The 21,254-nt window shown below is 45.5% G+C and overlaps 2 protein-coding genes across 8 annotated transcripts in view; both read right to left on the bottom strand.

Annotated features, from left to right (window-relative positions):
* Positions 1–5,674: 5,674 nt before the first annotated feature.
* hoxb7a (homeobox B7a) lies at positions 5,675–13,138 on the bottom strand. 4 transcript variants are annotated; one of them, XM_008292948.1, is made up of 3 exons: positions 13,067–13,138; positions 11,919–12,685; positions 5,675–6,508 (listed from the first exon to the last, which is right to left on the bottom strand). In XM_008292948.1, exons 2-3 carry the CDS (start codon positions 12,472–12,474, stop codon positions 6,255–6,257), a joined length of 810 nt encoding a protein of 269 aa, XP_008291170.1. In that variant the 5' UTR covers positions 12,475–12,685; positions 13,067–13,138; the 3' UTR covers positions 5,675–6,254. The 4 variants fall into 4 exon arrangements, with proteins under 4 accessions (XP_008291170.1, XP_008291171.1, XP_008291172.1 ...); XM_008292949.1 differs by having other exon boundaries at positions 11,919–12,131; positions 12,279–13,130; XM_008292950.1 differs by having other exon boundaries at positions 11,919–12,128; positions 12,279–13,130.
* Positions 13,139–15,812: 2,674 nt separating this feature from the next.
* The window catches only part of hoxb8a (homeobox B8a), a 7,135-nt gene continuing 1,693 nt past the window's right edge, over positions 15,813–21,254 (bottom strand). Inside the window, exons 2-3 of one of the 4 annotated variants that reach the window (XM_008292945.1) lie at positions 16,866–17,156; positions 15,813–16,802 (exon numbers count right to left, since the gene is read on the bottom strand). In XM_008292945.1, coding sequence (XP_008291167.1) covers positions 16,702–16,802; positions 16,866–17,156 — 392 coding nt within the window. In that variant the 3' untranslated portion in view covers positions 15,813–16,701. Of the gene's footprint in view, positions 17,157–21,254 lie in introns of all 4 variants that reach the window. The other 3 variants (XM_008292944.1, XM_008292946.1, XM_008292942.1) reach the window with 3 other exon arrangements.

Raw genomic sequence — 21,254 nt, 5'->3', positions numbered from 1 at the left:
ACACACACACACACACACACACACACACACACACACACTGGGTGTCAATCAGCTGAAAGGACCTGGAAGCTTTTCCACTGAGATCTGGAAGTGAAACAGTTACTGAACAACACAGGAGCAGGAACACAAAGAGAGCCAGAGAGTGGCTTCACTTTACAGCCGCTCCACCTGCAGCCAGGTGCGCTCTCACGTGAGGAAGCAGCTCCAGCACGCACCTCTTTCACTACATAAATAACATAAAAATAATCAAAAAGTGGTGATTTGACAAATCCAGCACACCTGCCCAAATATCAGCGCCAGCTCCATTCTCATGAACACATCCACTCCCCCTCCCTCCGTCCTCTCCATGCACAGCTTTAGGCACAAAAAAAAGAAAAAAAAAGACTTGAGCTAATCTTCCGGATCTCCAACAGCCGAGTTTGAACCGATGGATGGCTCCTGCGCTCCTAATCCCAGCACTTAGAGAGCCAATTCATCTGGACTATTCATCATGGAGCCTAATCCGGCGAGGAAACGCTTTAATCTGAGATGGGAAAGTAACACCTCATTTGTAACGTGAACGGATCAACCAGAAGCAGCCAGAAAAACGCAAAGCTCCTGCGGCTCCGCTTGTTTTTTGGGCTCGTCGGGCTCCTTTACACAATGCGCATGCAGGGGCAGCGCGCGCAGGGCTACCGGATGAAGTAAAAAAACGTGCATGAACGAGCTCTTACCGTTTGTTGATAATCCGTCACGAGCCCCGACACACCTGCAGCTCACTTCGGCGTCCCGCGTGCAAGGAAAGCCAAGGCACCCCGGAATGGCACGAGACAAGCCCCAGCCCGGATGGATGGATGATAATTGGGTGGAGTGGGGGGGGAGGAAGGGAGGTGAGGGTGAGGAGGACTCGGAGGGGCGTGCGTTCTCCCCCCTCTTTCGTTTGACACCCAGTCGCCAAAAACACTGGCGCTGTCTTCATCGCAGCGCCCTGTCACCATCATCATCATCATCATCACCATCCTCCTCATCCACGCGCTGACAAAGTAAATAAAATGTCAAATTAAAAAAATCAAAACAAAACAAAAAAACAATGAGCTCATCTCCGGTGTCTCTCGGGCTGCGGCTGGCCTTCTCCAAACCGGCATCCCGGCGTCACCCCCCCGCCCCCCCGATCCCGGTCCACCGATTCGGCGTAGACGGCAGCGCGAGAGCAGACGGAGCGAGGAGCCATAGCGGAGGAGGAAGAGCGAGGAGGAGGAGGAGGAGAGGAGGGAGGAGGTGGGGGGGAGAGAGGAGGGGGCGGGTTGTTGTCAACGTCTCCTCGTGCCGGTCTTCCACGCTCACTAGCAGTATTCTCATTAACTAGTCCGTTTAATTAGAGCCGGGCGTTCCTTCTTCCTCTCCGCCGTCGCCGGGGCTCCTTCGCGGGCGCCTCCCGAGCCCCGGGCAGAGCGCGCGGCGGAGATGCGGCTGCTCGGGCCGGAGGAGCGGAGTGCAGCAGCAATATAGCCACTTGGGAAATCATAAAAAGTTCATGTTCACGTTAAGCGCGTCCACATGACCAGCCCGTCGGCCAATCCCGGCGCGCGGCCACTCATAAACTTGTATCACAAAGTTGTAAATTTTCATAAAACAACAAGGAATTTATTGCATTTCTTCATGGAGCGCTGTTGGAGGGGAGCTGCTCCTTCTCTCGCTCTCATTCTCTCCGCCGCCATTTTCTTCTTCCTCTGCTCCTCTGGAACAGAAACCTTGAAGCTTCCAGGACTCAGAGGAGAAACGTTGAACTCACATGTCGCTCTCCTTTATTCTCCTGTCACCTCTGTGCCTTTTAAATGTCTGTTTTTGGTGTTCTTTGTTGTTTATTTTGCACATTTCTATCCATTAATTTGCTGACAGTGGACGTGCTGCTGTGAAAATCACAGACAGAATTTGAAATAGTTAGAATAATAATTAGCTCACAAGCTAACAGCTGCGTTCATTTCATCCAACAGGATGAATTTAAAAATCTGCTGCTGATGATCCTTAATAGAAAGCTCTCCATATTATTACTGCCAGAGCACCTTTTCTGAATTCTTCGTGCCTCCACTCTTCAGTCTTTGGTGGCTGCTGGAGACAGTTTCTGGTGTCAGTAAACCTCAGCAGCCTCGTGACATGAAAATGTCTCGTCTGGTCAAAACAGCTCCGACGTGGATTCTGGCTCTTTGGGCGGTTTGCAAAAACTCTGTTTGATGTATAGAAACAGGACAATCTCCTCTGTACCAGCCCCACAGTTAATGTAATTAGTGTGCTTTTTTATTTTAATAAATACTAATGAATATGTTTCAGGCTTCAGACTGAAGCAGCTGCACAACGCGCCGCTTCTCAGCGTTTGTTTCTACCGTCCTGCACGGCGGTGAAATGCTGCATAACGGCCAGTTTGAAGTGAGCAAAGTGAAACTCAGCCCAATGGCGATCTGCAGACACAAAAACAGCATCACCTGAGTGCTGGTGCGGGCCTGAAAAGCTGTGCGTAAAAGCGGTTTCGCAATGCGGCAAAGCGTCAGTGTTTAACGGCCTGCAGGCCTGGAGCCGCAGGACGCACAGAGACACTGCAAAGACAACACGCAGTGAATGCTTTCATTTTTTTTAATGCACAAACACTTTGTATTTACACAATTAGAAGCAGCCCGATGTTAAATGTGAGAACACGCTGGAATGTAGCTGAGCTCAAACGGCTTGTGATGGAGCACAGTTCGGTTTCATCTGCTCGTGTTAAAGACTTTTACGCATCGTTTTTATCTCTTAATGCAGTTTGTTCTCCCACACAGCCCGATTCAGTCGTCTCCTGAATTTTAAATAAGATGCAGCTCGTTTGCTGCAGAGGGTAGAAACAGTGAGTTAACGAGACCAGTTAAAGGTCCAGAATTTGTCCACGCTGATATTAACAACGCTACACTTTAAGGAGCTCTGGGACATTAAAACAAACGTATTGGGAGAGCTAAACGGGGTTCTGCACCCACACGAACCCACACAAGACCAATCAGAACAACAGTCTTCTGTTTTGCTGGTTATCTGCTTTTGTCTTGTTGTTGTGTTGTGAAGAATCAGATCTACAGGATGTGTGTCTGCGTTAAACAACCTATCCAAAGCGCTATTAGCAGGACAAAATAAAGCTAATTGGCAACTTCCCTGCGTGGATTAAAGCCTGGCTGCTCGTGGAAAATGAGTTTCCTACACAGACAGCGTGTAGATTTAGTCCGCATCCCATTTAATCCCAGAAAACTTGATTTTAAACCTTCACTGACCCACATGTGACCCTTTCAAAGCGCACAGCGTCTGGTGAGCTGGAGAAGCGGATCCGAGGCTTCCTCTATGCAAATATCCCAGGTTAAAAATTAACAGAAAATAAAGCAGCAGTAAAGCGCAGGAGGCACAAACAGGCCGCGCGCTCCTCCGATCTGTTGGTTTCTTTGTGTGTTTGTTGCTTTTATTGGGGTTTCCGGCCTTTTCATGGACGCAATAAAGACATCAGGACCTGCTATAACATCCCCCACCGCCCTCCGCGGCTTCATGTAGTCTCTCTTTTTTTTTTTGGCTTCCACAGAAAACCGAGGACTTCCAGAGACAATCCCGTGTCCAGGAAAACTCGTCTGGATCCGGAGACATTTTTGCGCAGCTGGAGCAGACCTGGATGTTTGTGGCTGCAGTGAAGCTCAGGTAGAAGGTGTTGTTTGGAGGTGAGTGGCAGCAGCTTGGCGTTTTGTTTGCAGTGAGCTTGGAGTTGGAGGTTCTCTGTCCGTCTGGAGGCTGAAGAACTTAAAAATGTTGCTCTGGTTTCAAAGCACGCAAACTTCAATTTCCTCTCAACACAATATAATTAAAACCTTAAACGTCCAGGGTGAGCTTTATTACAAATAAAATAAAATAAAATAAAATAAAATAAAACGGCAGAAAGAAAAAAAAACATGAAACGTAATTTCTGTATTGAATTTTGTGTTTAAAAATTTCGTTCAGATTAATCGTAAAAAAGCTCGTGTTTGGTTTTGGAAACAAATGTTTGTGCAGCATTTAATCCAAGATGATCACGAGATAATTATTATTTTGTTCATAATTCAGATGTTTTCTCTGTTTCGTGTGTCTAAAGGTGAGAAAATCAAACGTCCAATCTTTGCTCTTCATTTATGGCACCAGCTTGGGATCCAAAAATGACGCGAAATGTTTATTAAAGCTGTTTTTACGCACAGCTGTGGGATCACTGGTGGCACAGATCGGAGATGTTTCTTCTAAACTCTGCTATTTATTCATATTTATGATTTATTTGGTGTGATGTACATGTTGTTTTCTGTTTGTCTTTATTTTATTTTTCAGGGAAGATTTCTGCTAAATAAAGCTGAACCGGTGAAAGTTGAACTCTGAAGCTTCTCCGTCGCTGCAGCGGAGACACAGAAACCTGTGAACAAGGTGAGCTTGTTCTAGGACCGACTCTGGTTTATAATGTGTGAAAATCAAAGTGGAACCCTTAAAGGCTGGATGGGACGTAATAAAGCTTCGTGTGAGATTTGACTCTTTTTGAGAGTCGCTTCAGTGAACAGATGACATTTCATCAACTTTATTTATTTTTTTAGTTTTATTTTTTAAACCTGTGGACTGTGGCAGTAAATGCAGGTCAGACACGGTGGTTTACTCTTTACCTGCTCACATTCCAGTTGTTCCTGTTTAAACACAAATCTCCTTCATGTCAAACACACCAGCTTTGGTTTTAGCGCTTCGGACATTTTCCAAATATGGAAGACAAATATTGTCCCCAAACGAAGCTCATAGCTTCACAGTTACTTCTTTAGCTGTATGAGGAGATGCCTTTTGATTAAAGGGAATTAGCACATCCGCTGCAGGAGCTACCATCCAGGATTAACAAAGTGTGGACCAGATAGAGGCCTCATTCACTGCCTCACCAGTCAGCTCAGGCTGGATAATGGAACCTATCTGCACACTGAGCATCAGTGGCTGCAAAAAAAGTGCTGTGGCTTTAATGATGACTTCTTATTGCCTTAAACTGCATTTATTGCTCTTAGCCACGTTGTAACAGCACTTGTAGAAGCATTATCTTCCTTCTGATGCACCTTCAAGCACAAAAACATGAAAATCTGAACAGCTTCCGTTTGGGAATTTTTCCACATAAACAATCTTCCAGAAATGACAACAAGCTCATTTCTTTTTTTAATATTCGTTTTATTTACATACAAGAAAATAAAAGTGCATTTTAGTGTGAAAATGAGGATCAGCGTGAAACCACTGGAGCAAAGCACAGAAACAAGACAAGACAACAACATGCATCCCATAATTCCTGCTGCCGCTTAGTTTCAATCAGATAATAATAAAAATGTTATTTTAAACTAAATACCAGCATTAAAAATCCATTGACTGCCTTAATAGAAGTCTTTGTACATAATTGCTCCTCCATTCATATTCAGCCTGATCCCACCTGAAGCACGAGTCTCTGGGTTCAGCTCTCTGTGTGTCTGCGGCCCTCTGATCGGAATATAATCAAAGAGACGAGATCGAACTCATTCTCACTTAAAACTGGAGCGAACTGGTGCCAGTCGTGTTGAAGTCACGTCCACAGGGATGTTTTCAATAACTGTGTGACTGAAATAACAGTGAGGCAGAAATAAAAAAGGCTTCAGCAAAAAATCACAGCTTTTAGAAGCACCGATAAGACCACAGAGATCTTTATTCATATCAGACAGAAAATTAAATTCATAGAAAACACGGTTACATGTTGGGACTGCTTTAAGAAAAAATGGTTAAAACAAAAACAAACAAAACTCTGAAGTAGCTCCGCTCAGAGTTCGTCCTGCTCCCCGGTGGCTGTGGATGGTCAGCAGACACTCAGACAAAAATCTGGTTTATTCCAAATAACTGCACAGATCAGCTGAACACCAGCAGAGAGATTTCTGTCCAGAAGAACTCACCTCGTCCCTTTTTGCTGCTGAGGTGCTTTTATACAGAAAAGACTGGACAGGAAGAACGTTTACTGCGCATCACATTCCTGGTTTCTGGTTCCTCCTCTGCTGTGGTTCTGTCACTCTGAGCAGGAAACAGAGGCAGGAACTGTGATGCTTGTGTTTCATATGTGATGTGATGTCAGAGGATCAGAAAAGTCAGCGGCTGTAGCTTCAGCTGCTCCTTCTGGAGTTGGTTCTCTGATGACTTTAGAGCTAAAGTCACTTTTTATTTCTGCTGTGAAATAAGAGCAGCTGCTGATGTCAAAGCGTCCAGTCGAGTCTCTGCTGTCACTCCTCCTCCTCAGCCTCCTCCTCCTCTTCCTCTCCAGGTGCCGCCGTTGGGGAGCCGCCCTTGTTCTCCTTCTTCCACTTCATCCTCCGGTTCTGGAACCAGATCTTGATCTGCCGCTCGGTGAGGCCCAGCGCATGCGCCACCTCTATCCTCCGTCTCCTCGTGAGGTACCGGTTGAAGTGGAACTCCTTCTCCAGCTCGAGCGTCTGGTGGCGCGTGTAGGTCTGCCGGCCTCTCCTCCTGTCCGGACCTGCGCGTAAGAGGCACATTCCCAGGTAGAGACACAGCAGCAGACAGCTGGTAGCCTCTGTTCTGTGGCCTGGGTTTAGACTTCAGCTCCTTTAGGCTTTATTTTAACCACCTTTGTTTTCCAGGCAGGTGAGCTCTGAGCCACCTGCCGTCACATCTCAGTCTGGACTCATCCTGCCAGCGCCTGTCAATGTAGCGTTTAAAAAATAAGGCCCCCCAAAAAGCTTAAAGTTGGTGGAATACTGAAGTCCATTTCCAGGCCATAGAATAAGAACACCAGGTTATTTGAAATATTCTAAAAGTTCACCAAGAAATACACAAATAAAAAGATAAATGCATCAACAATACTGCAGGTAAGTCAAAATTATGAGAATAACATGAAGTTATTACAGATTTATCATCAGTGTTATCACAGAAAATATGAATTTATGGTCTTATTTTAATTCAGTAAGTGCTGTTCTCATGTATATTTTCATTAAATTAAATTACTGCCTGTATTGTTGCTCAGTGTTTGTAGGATTTGCACAGTATATTGGTTATAGGTGGGGTTTTGTTTTGTTTTTTTAAATAAAAAAGATGACAAAATGTTTGAAGTGACAATTAAAAACTAAAAATACGGTAAGTAAAAATGACAAAAGAATTATTTAACAAATAATAAAATAATAGGAAAACATTTTATGTTATCTATGAATGAAAAACATTTTATTTCAGAATGTGATCTTGTCGCCTGAACTCTCCTCATTTTGCTCATTTGTTGAGTTCTTTGGTCGCCACACATCCTTCATTTGTGATGAACTTAAACACAACCTACTGACCTGTTCTTCATGCTTTCCAGACTTTATTATATCGTATAAATAAAACATGAACAAACATCATTTTCTACACTCTTTCATTCTTTACATTAAAACCATCAATAATAGAAACCTAATGTCAGGATGAACACACAGCTTCATGAGCTGCTTTGTCTCGTGTCACCGTAACGTTTGACATGACGCTGATCTCTGGAATGAGGAGGTGAGTAAACCTCTTTAACCTCTTGTCTAAACCTGTGTGTCCTGGTGGCCTTCAGTCCTGGTGGCCACTCCTGGACCTGACTGTCCTTCAGCTCCACTTCCTGACTTGTGGCTCATTTCCTTGATGATGTGGCTTCAGCTGCTGTCTGTCTGAGCTGCTCTTCAATATTTACCTCACACCCTGTTTGTCATTAAAGCAGATCTATTACAGGACTAATGGGGGAACTTAGAGCAGAAAAAAGTGCAAAATCAGCCACTGATGAGCCGTTGAACTGCTTCGACCAGTTCCCTCAGATGAATACAGTTACTGGAGACACACTGGGAGGACTGATGCTGAGGGCCGAGCTGCTGGAACAGGCATGCATTGCTAATTTAATTTAAGAGAAAAGGGAAAGAAGAAAATCCTTCCACTGCCATTCATGTGAGATATGCAGGAGTCAGTGCTGAGTAAGACCGCAGAGGCTGACCTTCTGTCTGCAGAGGTCACGCAGCGCCTGAAGGTTAAAGAGAAACTGGGTCACATTTTCACAGCTCAGAGGTCGTCGGTGGGCCACACAAACGTCTAAACTCATTTCCTCTGCACAGTCTGAGTGAAAAGAGGGCTCCTTCTGCTGCATGGACAGCTCTGGGCGATAACAGTGGGGAGATCACTGCTGATCTGCTGCCGGACTCTGCAGCCTCCTCAGGACATCTCTGCATCTTTTATTTAAGTTTTTATTTTAGTTCAACTGGCCCCTGAGGTTCTGCTGCTGCATTGTAGGGCTGTTGAATGTCTAAATAAGCCCCGGCTCACGCTGCCGGTCATCTGAGCGGCAATAAAACGGAGTGACCGGCCTGTAAAAAATCAGCCTGGGCTTTGTGACTGTTTGTGGCGACTTTAACGGCATTAGCTGGTGTTTAGTGAAGGCTCATAAAAGTGGAAGATTTTCCATTGGAATCCTCAAAGGGTCAAAGTGTGAGCAGAGGAGAACAACAGCACATGAACAGAACAACTCCTCATATATATATGTGTATGTATATGTGTGTGTGTGTGTGGATGTATAGATATAAAGCCCAGGTGTGCATTTATCAGACGACGAGGAGTTTAAATGCTTCAGCTGCATTAAACAAAGTCCAACCTTAGAAAAGTTCATTTAGACACAGAAATCTGAAGTTCTGGTCCTGACTCAGGATTCAGTTGTTCTGCCCATAAGGTCCTAAATGAGGTCATGAATCCTCTGTGTGATCTATGACCAGCAGTGACTGTCTGTCTGTCTGTCTGTCTGTCTGTCTGTCTGTCTGTCTGTCTGTCTGTCTGTCTGAGCTCAGTGTGTCACCATCACTCCTCCATCACAAAGTTGTTTTCAGTGATTTCAAGCAACGTTGATAAAACTGTTGTCATCATTTCCTGATAGAGGCTTTGCCAGGTTTACTGCACACACACACACACACACACACACACACACACACACACACACACAGAGAGAGAGTTTTATATTTCCTATCTGCACTTGTGTTTATTTATTTTTATTTAATTGCAAAAATTAAATGTAAAATTAAATCAAACGCGGTTTTTATTCATATAATCAGTAGCTTTCTTTGCCAGTTCTGCTCCAGCTTCTATTTATTGACATGATATTAATCTTTAATTCTGTTTATCCCGTTTTTATTTAAGTAATTGAATATCTAACAACAAAAGCAACACTAAGCTTCTTTCCCTCCGTTTCCCTGCAACAACTAATGATTCAAATAAAGCAAAAAATAAAACACCAATTGCGAAATACACATTTCCCTGTGCTTTATATTTTATATATTTGGTCAGAAATGTCTGACTCATCCCCCAAACTCAGCCTTTATTTCACGTTATTTAAATCAGTTAATTCCTTCACATGTCTCACCCTGACTGGACTTTCACACACATTTCACTGCCTTCTCTGCTTCCTAAAAGCTCCTCCAGAATATTTTCCCTCCCCACGCATCATGTTTCCGTCCCTGCGTAACTGCTGCAGCCTCCATCCGTCCGTCCGTGTGTGTGTGTGTGTGTGTGTGTGTGTGTGTGTCGGCCTGCCGCGGCTTTATTGGAAGCAGCGGTCAGTCCGTGTGAGTGACTGCAGCGTGGAAGTGTGTGTGATGAAGTACGTGTGCGCATGTTTATCTCTGCGCCGTTTCCTTTTCGTTGCATGTGGAGGTGAGACTCGGTGTGAGCGCTGAGAGGCAGAAGAACTGCTGCTCTGGTTGTTGGTTTTTTTTCCTGCTCTCTGTCTGTCAGTGATTTGTTCGTGCGCTCGAGCTGAAGTTGGGAATTCTCTGACCATCTACAACAACAAGGGGCCGCATTGTCCTCTCAGTCCTCCTCTGTCTCCCTCTTTCACACGCAAGTGGGACGAAAATACACGTATAAACCCAGCAGTGTGTGCGCGCGCGTCCCTGTCGGAGCCCGGGCGCCTCCTTTAATAAGCGCTCATGTGTTTGTCTTATTCAACGGTGGAACATCCGGGCCTTCTCCCTCCAATCATCTCCCGACGCCTTGGACTGGAATCGGATCTAAATTAAAATCTATAAATTCATTATACAGGCTGGCTGCTTCGACCCCACCACGCCCCCTTCCTCCGCACACACACACGCACAGGCGAGAGAGCAGAGAAAAGATTAGAAGTGCCAAGAGAAAGAAATATGTTTTACTCTCCTCTCTGGTGTGTGTGTTTGCGTGTGTGTGTGTTTTATTCACATATTTTCTATTTTCCTGTAATGCAAATCTGATTTTATTTCCCTTTTTTTAATAGTGTGTGATGTTAGGAATTATTCTGACGACGGAAAACAAGACAGTTATCCGGAGACCACATCATGATTCTGTTTTCTTTGCTCGTAAAAAGTGATACTTCATTTCATTGTTGTTTATTACATTTTTATGATCATATATAATACCAGGACGCGGCCCTCACTGCTCTGGTTTTCCAAAAGCAGGCTCCGAACAGTCTCCTCATAAGAAGCAAATGAAACACTATTAATTTTATGATTCGGTTTTCATCTTTTCAAATAATCTATCACGCAGCTCTCCAAATGAAAAGCACCCACAGATGTTGCTGTGGAACCTTTTTTTTTTTTTTTTTTTTAAATAACACACACATAGAGGGCAGGGGAACTGGAGGATGGGACGGTGGCGGAAATTAAAGAACAAGAATTTAGCGACGATGAAATGCAGAAAAGCTCCAGCTAATGACGAGAGACCTGAATTCTGATATGTTTTTTTTTTCAAAGCAAACTTGACTGTGCCCTACAGTCTCTGAGTGTTCTACTGAAAAGAAGAAAAAAGTAGAGTATATTTCATGTTTAAGTTGCCTGTTACCTTTAAATATTGAGCAGATGGATCGATTTTCGTGCAGTGAGCCAGCTTTACGCACACATATCCATATTAAACCGGCCTCTAAAAATACATGGGCGCGTCTGGCCTCCACTCAGATCCGCACTAATGGAGGCGCAGAAGCTTCAACAAGCTCTTATGTCTCCTGTGCAGTTCCATGTTTCTGTTTTTGAGAGTAAAAAATACCAAACATCTCCTTCACTTTTACGCACGCTTTACGCACCGACTCTCTCGCCATATTCCCCAGTTTTGACGTGCTACCATTCAGTATTTAGACTTAAACATAAAAATGCTCTTTGTGCGGTGTGTGTTTGTTGTTGTCCGAGGCCTTGCTTCCATTCAGCACTCGGGCCGCTGCCGGCTCACAAAGCCGCTTTTACAATCGGGGGAAAGGGCAGGCATTCAGAGATCAAACCCATCTGCTAATTTATAATGTTTATAGTATTAGTGGATTGTGGTGACCGTACAATAGCACAATGGGCATTCAGCGGGCCTACACGCACTGACAGTGGAACACAAGGCTATCAGGACGCTGAGCTGAGCTGAGCTGAGCCAAACACTGAGTATGAGCATAACCGTGAACGCCCGAAGAGGAAGATTTTCTTCATTTTCAAACAGGTCAGAATAAAGCTGCAGCCACCCCTGCGCTCCCCTGTCCCCTTCTTAAACACAATACCAGCTAATGAATATTCACAAAGTCTTAAATTATGGTTTTATGGAGGTCGCAGAGCCATAAAAGATCTGCAAAGAGAGAGAAAGCGAGAGAGAGAGAGAGAGAGAGAGGCTGTAAAAAAGTGACAGAGAGAAAGAGGCAGACAGGCATAGTTCAGCTACCGGCAGTGGCCGCTGCGCAACCGGGCCAACAGTTTAAAGAGCGTTTAACGTGATTATTGGCTCCAACAAACACACACAAACACACACACACACACACACCCCTAACAATCAGCTCCACCCCCCCCCCCCTCTCCCCAACTCACCTGTGACTGCTCCCAAATCATCCCATCACTTCTCATAACTTTTCCGAACCCACCTCCCACCCCGCTCTCCTCCCTTCTCACCTGAGCTTCTCATCCAGGGGTAAATCCGCAGCCTCTCATCGTTCAGCTGCTGTTGCTCCGGGCTATTCTGCCTCCTGCAGGCCGCCTCAGGAAGACTCGCAGCCAGTGAGCAGAACTGAGGCCGAGCGTGGAATCTCTCGGCGGGGTAGCCCTGCAGAGAAGAGCACAGCGGCCCAGCTCCGGACGAGCCATAAGCGCCTCTTGTGCGCACTTCTGTGGGGTTGAGAGGATGCTGAGTACCCCCGGTGCTCCCGTTTAGTCCCGAAAGAGATAAACTGAACGATGAAGGGAAAGAGGAGGAAGGGAAGGAGGAGGAGGAAGAAGGAGAAGTGGAAGAAGAGGGAGGGAACGGGAGCCTACCTCTGCCTCTCTCACTGGAGACATGGTGGTGTTGATATCCGCTGGACACGAGGGCGCACGAAGAAGACGCGGCAGGAGAAGCAGAGGAAGTCGGGGAGGGAGAAGTTGGAGAGTCTGTGAAGAGCAGAGCGGGGCAGCTCGCGGCAGCTTGTTGGTATTTAGAAAACAGCGCGTTGGCGAAGTACAGCGAACTCATAATTTGGCGCTGATGATTTGTAGGCCCGGGGCGGTTTAATGTCGGCTTTTTACGAGGGACCGTGAATTATTGGCGGGGTGTTACTGTCTAGATTTACACAAAAAATCACCCCACCCCACACTTTTCCTCCCCTACCTCCCATTGCTTCTCCGACCACGTGACGGCGCGTCCATGTGATGTCAGGATGCCCAATGGCCGACGGGGTTTCCCTCTGGATGTAATATTATAATGGAAGAAATTAGCTGCAACTCACATGGACGAACCGCCGCAACTCGCTCTCGCACGCACAGCTTACAATAGCATCCATATAACACAATCAATAGGCAGCGGCTCGGAACGTGTCCACTAATCACCGCGCGTATGTAGAGCTGGAAAACAAAACGGCTGAGGCTGACAAACACCCAGCTCAAATTTAAATCTTTTACTGCCCTGCGTGCCGGCTAGGAAGCGGGTGAAGTCGTGCGCAAAGAGCGGAAAGCACCATTAGCTGTGATATTGATTGGGCTGGGAACGGAGCGGTGCTAGGCACATGCGTAAAGTTGCCGAGAAGACTGAAAAAGGAGATGGATTTCCCCCGTTTCGGGTGTCTTACCCCAAAGCTTACTCTGCGGAGACCACACATGCAGAAGAGAGAGTCCCACAGCAGAGCAATCAGAGGCTGTTGTGTTCCCGGTGTACAGTGGACCGCTGCTGACTGGTCACAGCAGGCGGAGACGACGTGAGTCATGCAGTGACATTACATCTTCATCACATAGATGAAGATGTAATGTCAGCAACGTGTTATGGAGGCAGTCAGACCGCGTCACTTTGAAAATCATTCTGCAATAACGCCCACGATGAAATATTACATCTGCTACAGCTTCAAGAGGCCGCACTCCACTTTAATTCAGCTAATAATCAAAACACTGAGAATTACAGGTTAATATTTCTTACCACTCTGTCGCGCCTCTTGAAATATTAGAGCTATAAACTAGGCAAACAAACTAGAACCCGGAGCGGCTGTTAGGAGCAGGAGAGGATGTATGTTTCAAAGAACAAACACATTTCTGAATCCATTACAGAGAGAAAAGCAGAACCACGCTCTAAGACATTCAACATAAACCACCTCCGCCTGTGAGTACAGATCTGATTAGTTCTGCTCCCTGGCGCTGGATCCTTCCTCGCAGGCAGAGGAAACTCACCTGGCGTGCAGGTGCTCGGTGCTTAGATCTGTACCCGTGACGTTGACCTTTCCCCGCCACGCAGCACTGAGTTCATCAGGATAAAATCTCTGTGCTGAGTGTAATGTTTAACAGGCCGAAGAGGAGTCATGCGTGCGTAAAAGTCCTGTGCATGTTGTTTTTTCTCCTCTAACTGGAAGGATGTGGGACAATTAGAGGATTAGAAAGAGAAGGTCTGTTTGTTTGGTCCACAAACACTGAAAGAACCTTCCTCGTATCAACGCGTTTTGTATAAACTCCACTTTGCAGCTTGGGAGCTGCAACCAGCAGGTCGAGCGTTACGCGTAAAAACCTCTGATCCTCGTGTTTCCTTTAATTCGTTCACCCTTTAGATGAGTCAAATGTCATTTCTCTGCTTGTTCCAGCCTCCACACAGTTGGAAAAGATGGAAGAATCGACTGTTGTGTGTGTGACACCACGTGGCCAGTCATCTCTGATCAGGCAATCCCAGACGTGAGGCTAAACATGGCTATAGCTGATTTCACACCAGCATCTCCTACAACAGATATGTGACAAACACATGTGTCACTATGCGTCAGATTAGGCCACGGAAAAAGCCTCAACCACCAACTGTCCTGGTTCCTCCGAGCCCCACAGCTACACGTTTATTCAGTTGGCTTTTGGCAATACATTTCTTTAAGAAGTCACACCGATGAAGGACAACATAAGAGAAGACTGGGTTTTACATTATGAGTCTTGTATTAACACAAACAGCCCAGTGCTGTGCTGCAGTGTGCTCACATGGAGAACTTCACTACATTTAGTTAAATTGCACTTCCTAACTCTGAACCAACTTTTGGAACCGTGTAGCTCTGGATGGTTTCTGGGAATGTAGCAAAGCTTCCAGTTGGTGTCCACAGGGTTGACTTGGGCCCAACAGCAGAGTTCATCCACTGGCTCCGGTTGTCCTGTCACGTACAGTTACAATAGTTTGGGTCTCATTCTGGCTTCTTCTGCAGCTTTCTGAATGCTAGACACTAAACGTGAATCTGAACTAAATCCCAGACTTTGACATCTATATGAGATATAAAACAACATACAGAGTGTTGTCAGTGAAGCGACACAAACCTGAATGTGTCAGCGGGTTAAACCATCAGGAGGACAATCCACCAGCCTTTAGTTTATCTGTTACATCAAGTCCTGCTTATAGATGAGACGTAAAACCATTTCTGGAGAAGTTTCCCAAAGTCTGACAATTAACCTTTATTGATGCCATCAGCGTTACTTTCACTTTGGCTCCACCTTATTTTTTAATTTAATTTTCTAGCAGAAAGTTGGCTTTTGCTCCAGAAAGATTCGGCTGCCTATTGGTTTTGGACCTCGTCCCGTTCTAAGAAGTGGAGATATTTCATACTTTACTGGCTCCATGTTGCCTTTTGTGTTTGTTAAACTGTCTCTTCTGGAAAAGCGGCACTAAATATTTAGAGTTCCCTTTTAACAAATGACCTGGACTGGACAGCCAGAGATGTGTTGCTCTGGCTGCCTTAGCAAATAGACATAAGGTGCATCAGCATTTAAAAAAAAAACCGTCCTCAGATCGGGTTATTGTGCACCTGATCAGGTAAATATTTGTCGGTTTGGTAACACTGTATGGAGTCCATGTGGATGTCCAGGCTGCGTGTGTTTGATCTGCCCATATGGAAACAATCCGACCTCAAGTCGTCATTGTGATGATGATGGAAGGCAGCGTAATGGTGAATATAGAGGTCTGTAATAATGTAAGTGGAGGTGGAGGAGCAGGCCATAAATAAAGCCATGTTTAGATAGATGTGGATTGTGTGTGAGTGTGAGGGAGTGGGGTGAGGATGTGAGGAAGGGGGGAGGAGGGGAGGGGGGCATCTGTTGTTTTAAGAGGAGATTTCCGAGTCGAGGCTTAAATGTTTGGCCTCGTGAACTGAACGGTTTTATCAGTCTGGGTGCTGACAGAGCGCGCAGGGATGGAGGGAAAGTGTGGATGAAGAGAAAGAAGCGTCAGGCTCTTATTCCCGCCTGATGGATCATTCTTACAGCTTCTAAATGAACTGTCACCACTTCCAGTTACACGCAGAAAAGACGCCATTGGTTTGTTTTTATTACGTTTTTTCCTCTTTTTTATTTTTATGAATGTTCTCTCTCTTCTTTTTTTTTGTTTTAAATCTGCACTGTGCGCATGCTCTTTACCCAAAAAAGAGAAAAAGGAAGACAACATAAAACAAACACCATCGATCAAAAAACGAACTAAAACGACAATTAGAGTGTGTAAAAAAGAGACCCGACCTACTAAAACGGCATAAATAGGCAGTTTCATGTTGTTGGAAATTTCATTAATTGCTACGTCATCATCATCATCATCATCATCATCATCATCATCATCATCAATCATTGCCATAACAACAACAACATAGAAGTGAGAAGTACAGTAAAAAGTGCACCATCATCATCGTCATTTAACTTAAAAACTATACAGCTGCCAAAGATAAAATTGTTAATGATAAACTTCTAACAATATAGAAATGTTTCCACGATAATTGTTCCACAAAGAAAGGAAGCTATCATTTTCTGTTTCTTTTTTTTTCTTTTTTTCTTTGTTTGTTTTGAACACTAGTGTAGACTATGTTTGTTGGATTGATTCACCCCCTCCCTCGTCAATTGGTGATTTTTTTTTTTTCCAGAGTTTCTTTCTCTCTCTTTTTTTTCTCCTTCCTGCGGTCTCTCCAGTCAGCAGACAGAGGCGCGAGGCCCCTCCAGTCCGTCCAGCTCGCCGCTTTTCTTTGTTTTTTTTTTGTTTTTTTTCTTTTTTGCGCATTCTGGAGACCCAGGTTCCCCTCCATGGACTGAAACAGTGGAGACAGCGGGGCAGTCCAATGGCCTCAGTTAAGACAAAAACAGTCCCCCACCCAGCCCACCCTCCCTCACCCCCCTCACCCACCCTCACCCCATCCTGTCCAGCATTTACACTCACCCACATCTCTCCCCCTCTCCTCCATCCCCCCCTCTCTCCCCCTTCACTCGCTCCTTTTTCATTTCCCTACATTTGCTTGTGGGTTTTCTCGCAGCAATCCTCGGTCACGGAGGCCTGTGACCCCGCCGTGCCCGCCACCGCCACCGTGCCTCCTCCTCCTCCTCCTCCTCCTCCTCCACCGCCTCCTTCTCCACCGCTTCCTCCTCCTCCTGCTCCTCCCGCGCCTCCACTGCCGCCACCTGAGCTGCCGCCGTCCCGCAGCTCCTTCTCCCTCCGCTCCCTCTCCACCGCCTCCTGCTCGCTCTTGCTGCTGGGGAACTTGTCCTTGTTGTTCTCCTTCTTCCACTTCATGCGGCGGTTCTGGAACCAGATCTTCACCTGCCGCTCCGTCAGCGCCAGCGCGTGCGACACCTCGATGCGGCGTTTTCGGGTGAGGTACGGGTTGAACAGGAACTCCTTCTCCAGCTCCAGGGTCTGGTAGCGGCTGTAGGTCTGTCGGCCCCGCCTCCTGCCCGCAGCTACTGGGGAGGAGGTGGGAGGGTGAGGACAGGGGGAGACACGGGGGAGAGAAAGAGGCATTATTAGAAACAAAACTACGTCCTTGTAGCGTCACAGCCCTCACACACGAAGCCTTCACAGAGAAACCAAACAGCCCAGATGAGCAGAATCAGGCACATTATTATTATCTAACTTCATTTGTAGATTCTGTTTCCTTCAGGTTGTTGATTGATCAGGGATGAAATGTGGAAAAGACAAATAACTTATTAATCCAACCAAGAATCCAAAACCCCAAAATAATCAATTTACAATGAAATCAAACAGATTAAAGGCCAAAAGTCTTCCCATGAGAAGCTGGAACCAGAGACTGTCTGACAGGTTTTAAATAAATGATCCACCAAAGTCTGATCAGCTCCTCAGTCCAGCACACAGGCAGCACTGAGACGTCTCAAACTTTTCAGCTGCATTTAGAACTTGTGTTAGTCTGGTTCGGAGTGACTGGGCTCACAGGCTGCCAGTAGATCCCTCTGCCCCGTGTTTGACTATGAAGTGACCCCAAATACACGCACATCTGCAGAGTTTAGTGTCGTCCTGGATTAAAGGTAGAATACAGCATGTGAAGAAGAAGTTTTAATTTACCACACACACACACACACACACACACACACACACACACACACATTAAACACTAATCCAAGAACAGACACAGCAGCTCCGTGAGTCCATCAGAAGCTCCGCCGCGCCCTCCCCATATAACTGCACTCATTATGAAGTCTCTTATATAACGCACACAAAACCTACTGAGCACTTCCAGAAGTGCACATAAATATTTGATGCTATAAATACATCGTAAACATTTAAAAGGAGGGGAAAAAAAACAAAACCTGATCCCGCACAGCAGAGACCGGAGCTGGAGGATGAAGGAGTCGCTTCTTCTCATGACGAGCAAAAGACTTTTAATTAGAAATACAATGAAAGCGCAGATAAGGAGGAAGGATTTCTGATCAGTTCCTCTGCTGGTAGGAAGCAACGCAGGCACATGCTGAACAAACACACACTTCCATCATGTCACCTGCGCTATATGAGCCACCAGAACACACACATGCGATGCCCTTGCAAGATAATATTTCCTATTATTCCATCAAACTGGCTGATATTATAATTGTAAAACACCTGAACTCATCCAGGCCTGTGCTGAATGTGCGTAATGACATCTTTACGCTCCTAATAAACTCCAAGTTGTGTTTTTTTTTTCCTTTTCTTTTCTAGGAAGTGGGCGAATAAAAGCGACACATTTCAGCACGAAGCTCTGGCAGCAGACTCTCCGCGGTTTATACAAAGAGGACATTTGTGTAAGTGATTATATTTCCATAAAAATGTTTGTCATCCTCCGATTATTGTGCCATAAAAACGGAGCGCTGCGCCATGGACAGAATATGCCAGAGACCATAAAAGCCTTGAGTTGAAAAATGCAGCTTCTTAGTCACTGATAAGAAGGAAAATATAGTTTAAATCCAGCCATAAACAACAATGTAAGGAAGCATCGTATTTACAAGTGGAGCAGTTATAATATTCCATTTTTACTAGAAGCGTCTTATCGCCACGAGTTTCCTCGGAGCTATTTGTGCGTGTAGATACACACACACACACACACACACACACACACACACACAGAGTCTGTCTCCAGGTCAGTAAAGTTTCAGGATTAAATTAAAGCAGAGGCCAATGACTGTGATGGAAGCGCATTTAGCGTTATAATCACATAGACGTCCAGTCCGATCTGCCCTGATGTCGTTACGGCCTGTTTCTGAGCCTGCAGGTAAAGGGTGAAAACATCTTCTGTATCCATTATACAGTGGAACCACAAGTCCTGGTTTTTATTTAAAAAAAAAAAAAAAAGAAAGAAAGACACCAGTGACTCTCGGTCTCCTCAGATTTCCACAGTGTCAATCAGAGCACAGAAAGCTGCTTTTTTATTATTGTTGTTTTCGAAGCAGTGCGCAGGAGAAGACAAGAGAGGCTTTATGGAAACGCGTGAACTTGTAAGTGATGTAAATGTCTTGTATGTGTTATCTGTCACCGCGCTGGCGCCGTGATTTCGTGCTATAGGGACTAAAGGGAAGTGGGCGCCACATTCACTGCTGTCACCAGCCATGAATTAAGGGAAATGGAAAACACTTTCCTGGATAAAAAAAAAAGGCACAGACGCTTTGATCTGAATGCTTTCTGACTGTGCAGCGCGCACGGGGAATTTAACCCCCAACCTGGCTGTGGCACGCTTCCTATCCGCAGCTATTTGGGACGGATACATATTTATTATTATTATTATTTATTGGCTGTTTTTCTGGTTTATGGAGTGAGAAAATGATACAAGCTTCGGGATTGTGAACGTTTTAAGACCTATTACGGATGAAACCTTTGCAAAAGCCAATTAAATAAGCACTAAACAAATGCAGAGCAGTTGGCAGTTGACATTTGGAGGAAGGAGGTTTCCACTAGTGGCCAGGGAGAGTCCAGGCGAAAGGAACCGATGCCATTACGGACACACACTCAGTCACCGGCCTAATCACATTTCTATTCGCTTTTTTTTTCTTCGTGTTTAAGGTCGTACAGAGAAAATGATTTATCAAGACTTCCCAACTACAGGGTGAAGTCGTAAAACGGGCTCATATTCGCGAGTTTAGAGTCAAACTCGGATATTAAACCTCCTGCTTGGGGGCTCGGGAGTGTTTTCCAGACATATTCAGTGAGCAGCAGCCCCCCTTTGGCTCAGGGACTCCAACATAAAAGGAGCGGAGGTGTGGAGGAGGAGAGGTCCCTCTTTATAATACAAATTATGAAATGTTCCCCCTCGTTAAAGGGAAATTTCCGAGCTGAACGTGGAGGACAGCCGCCTCTATCCTCCCGCTTCCCCACCGACACACACCTCCGCCTTCCCCTCTGCTTTTATAACTAATAAATCCTCACACCGAGAAGCGATAATATCCCATCAAAGCCGCGCACGGGCTGTAACGGCGTGCGCACACGGAGCAGCTCGGACCTTCGGCGGCTCGGCTCCACCGGCTTGACAAGCCTGGTTTCCTGTTTTCAGCCCCCGTGTGATCAGAGCCGCCCGCTCGCCGTTAAACGCGAGTATAGTGTTTAAAAACGATCAATCATGGGACTAATCAGTGTCAGCGTCGGTAGAGAAGGGCCGCAGCCTTCATGAAGTCGGTTCCGTGAGCCTGAGTGGCCGCTCGAGTTTAAAACCGGCCACGATTCAGAAAGAAGAGAGAAGTGTTCCACACACACAGGGGAGCAGGGAGACGGCTGGAGTCAAGAAAAAACAAAACAGAGGCTTTAAAGATGTAAATTATGAGAGTTTACAAGCCGAACAAGAAGCTCTTCAGACGCAAAACTGCAGGAAAAGTTCATAAAGCCGCGCGTAAATATGAATTAGCCGCTATTAGCCCGGTGCTGCTGTGTGTTAGGAGAGCGCGTAAAAGCTACGTGCTGCAAGGATGGAGGTAGACAGAGGAGTTCTAGTGGACCTGGGTTGCTTTTTCTTTTTTTCTCTCTTTTTTTAATTTATTATTTTTCTATTTTACGATTATAATCATGAAGCCACAAAGTCCTGTTCAGGCCATAACCCGTCTGCAGCAGCACTTTAAAAATACAGCCCAGAACATAAGCAATAAAATAAAAGCTCTCCCTCTCTCACTCTGTCTCTCTAGTGCACACACACACACACACACACACACACACACACACACACACACACACACACACACACAACAGCACAACACAAGAAATATAGGCTCAAACTAAATAGGCTACTATCCATGCCAATCCATTCCCAGCTCTGTCTGTCTTTCTGCCTCCACGTCGCTCCAACACACAAAAATGCCTTCTTGCATAATCAGTCTTATTGTGGTGTTGCTGTGAGCCATCAATTACAAACCAGGCTTTCCTTTAAAGCAAATAATTGTTTAAAAAAAAAGAAAAAAAGAAAATCACTTTTATTTATTTTCTTAAATTCTCTGATGTGATTTATAATCCAGTTCTGTTTGGAGCCGATATTCAAACACACACTAAAACACAAAAGCAGCTTCACCCTGAGCCACACACACACACACACACAC

This window comes from Stegastes partitus, unplaced genomic scaffold, assembly GCF_000690725.1.
Source record: "Stegastes partitus isolate 25-593 unplaced genomic scaffold, Stegastes_partitus-1.0.2 Scaffold847, whole genome shotgun sequence".
In the NCBI taxonomy this organism is placed as follows: Eukaryota; Metazoa; Chordata; class Actinopteri; family Pomacentridae; genus Stegastes; species Stegastes partitus.
Note: the sequence above shows the minus strand (reverse complement) of the source record. Positions and strands in the feature narration are given on the sequence as shown.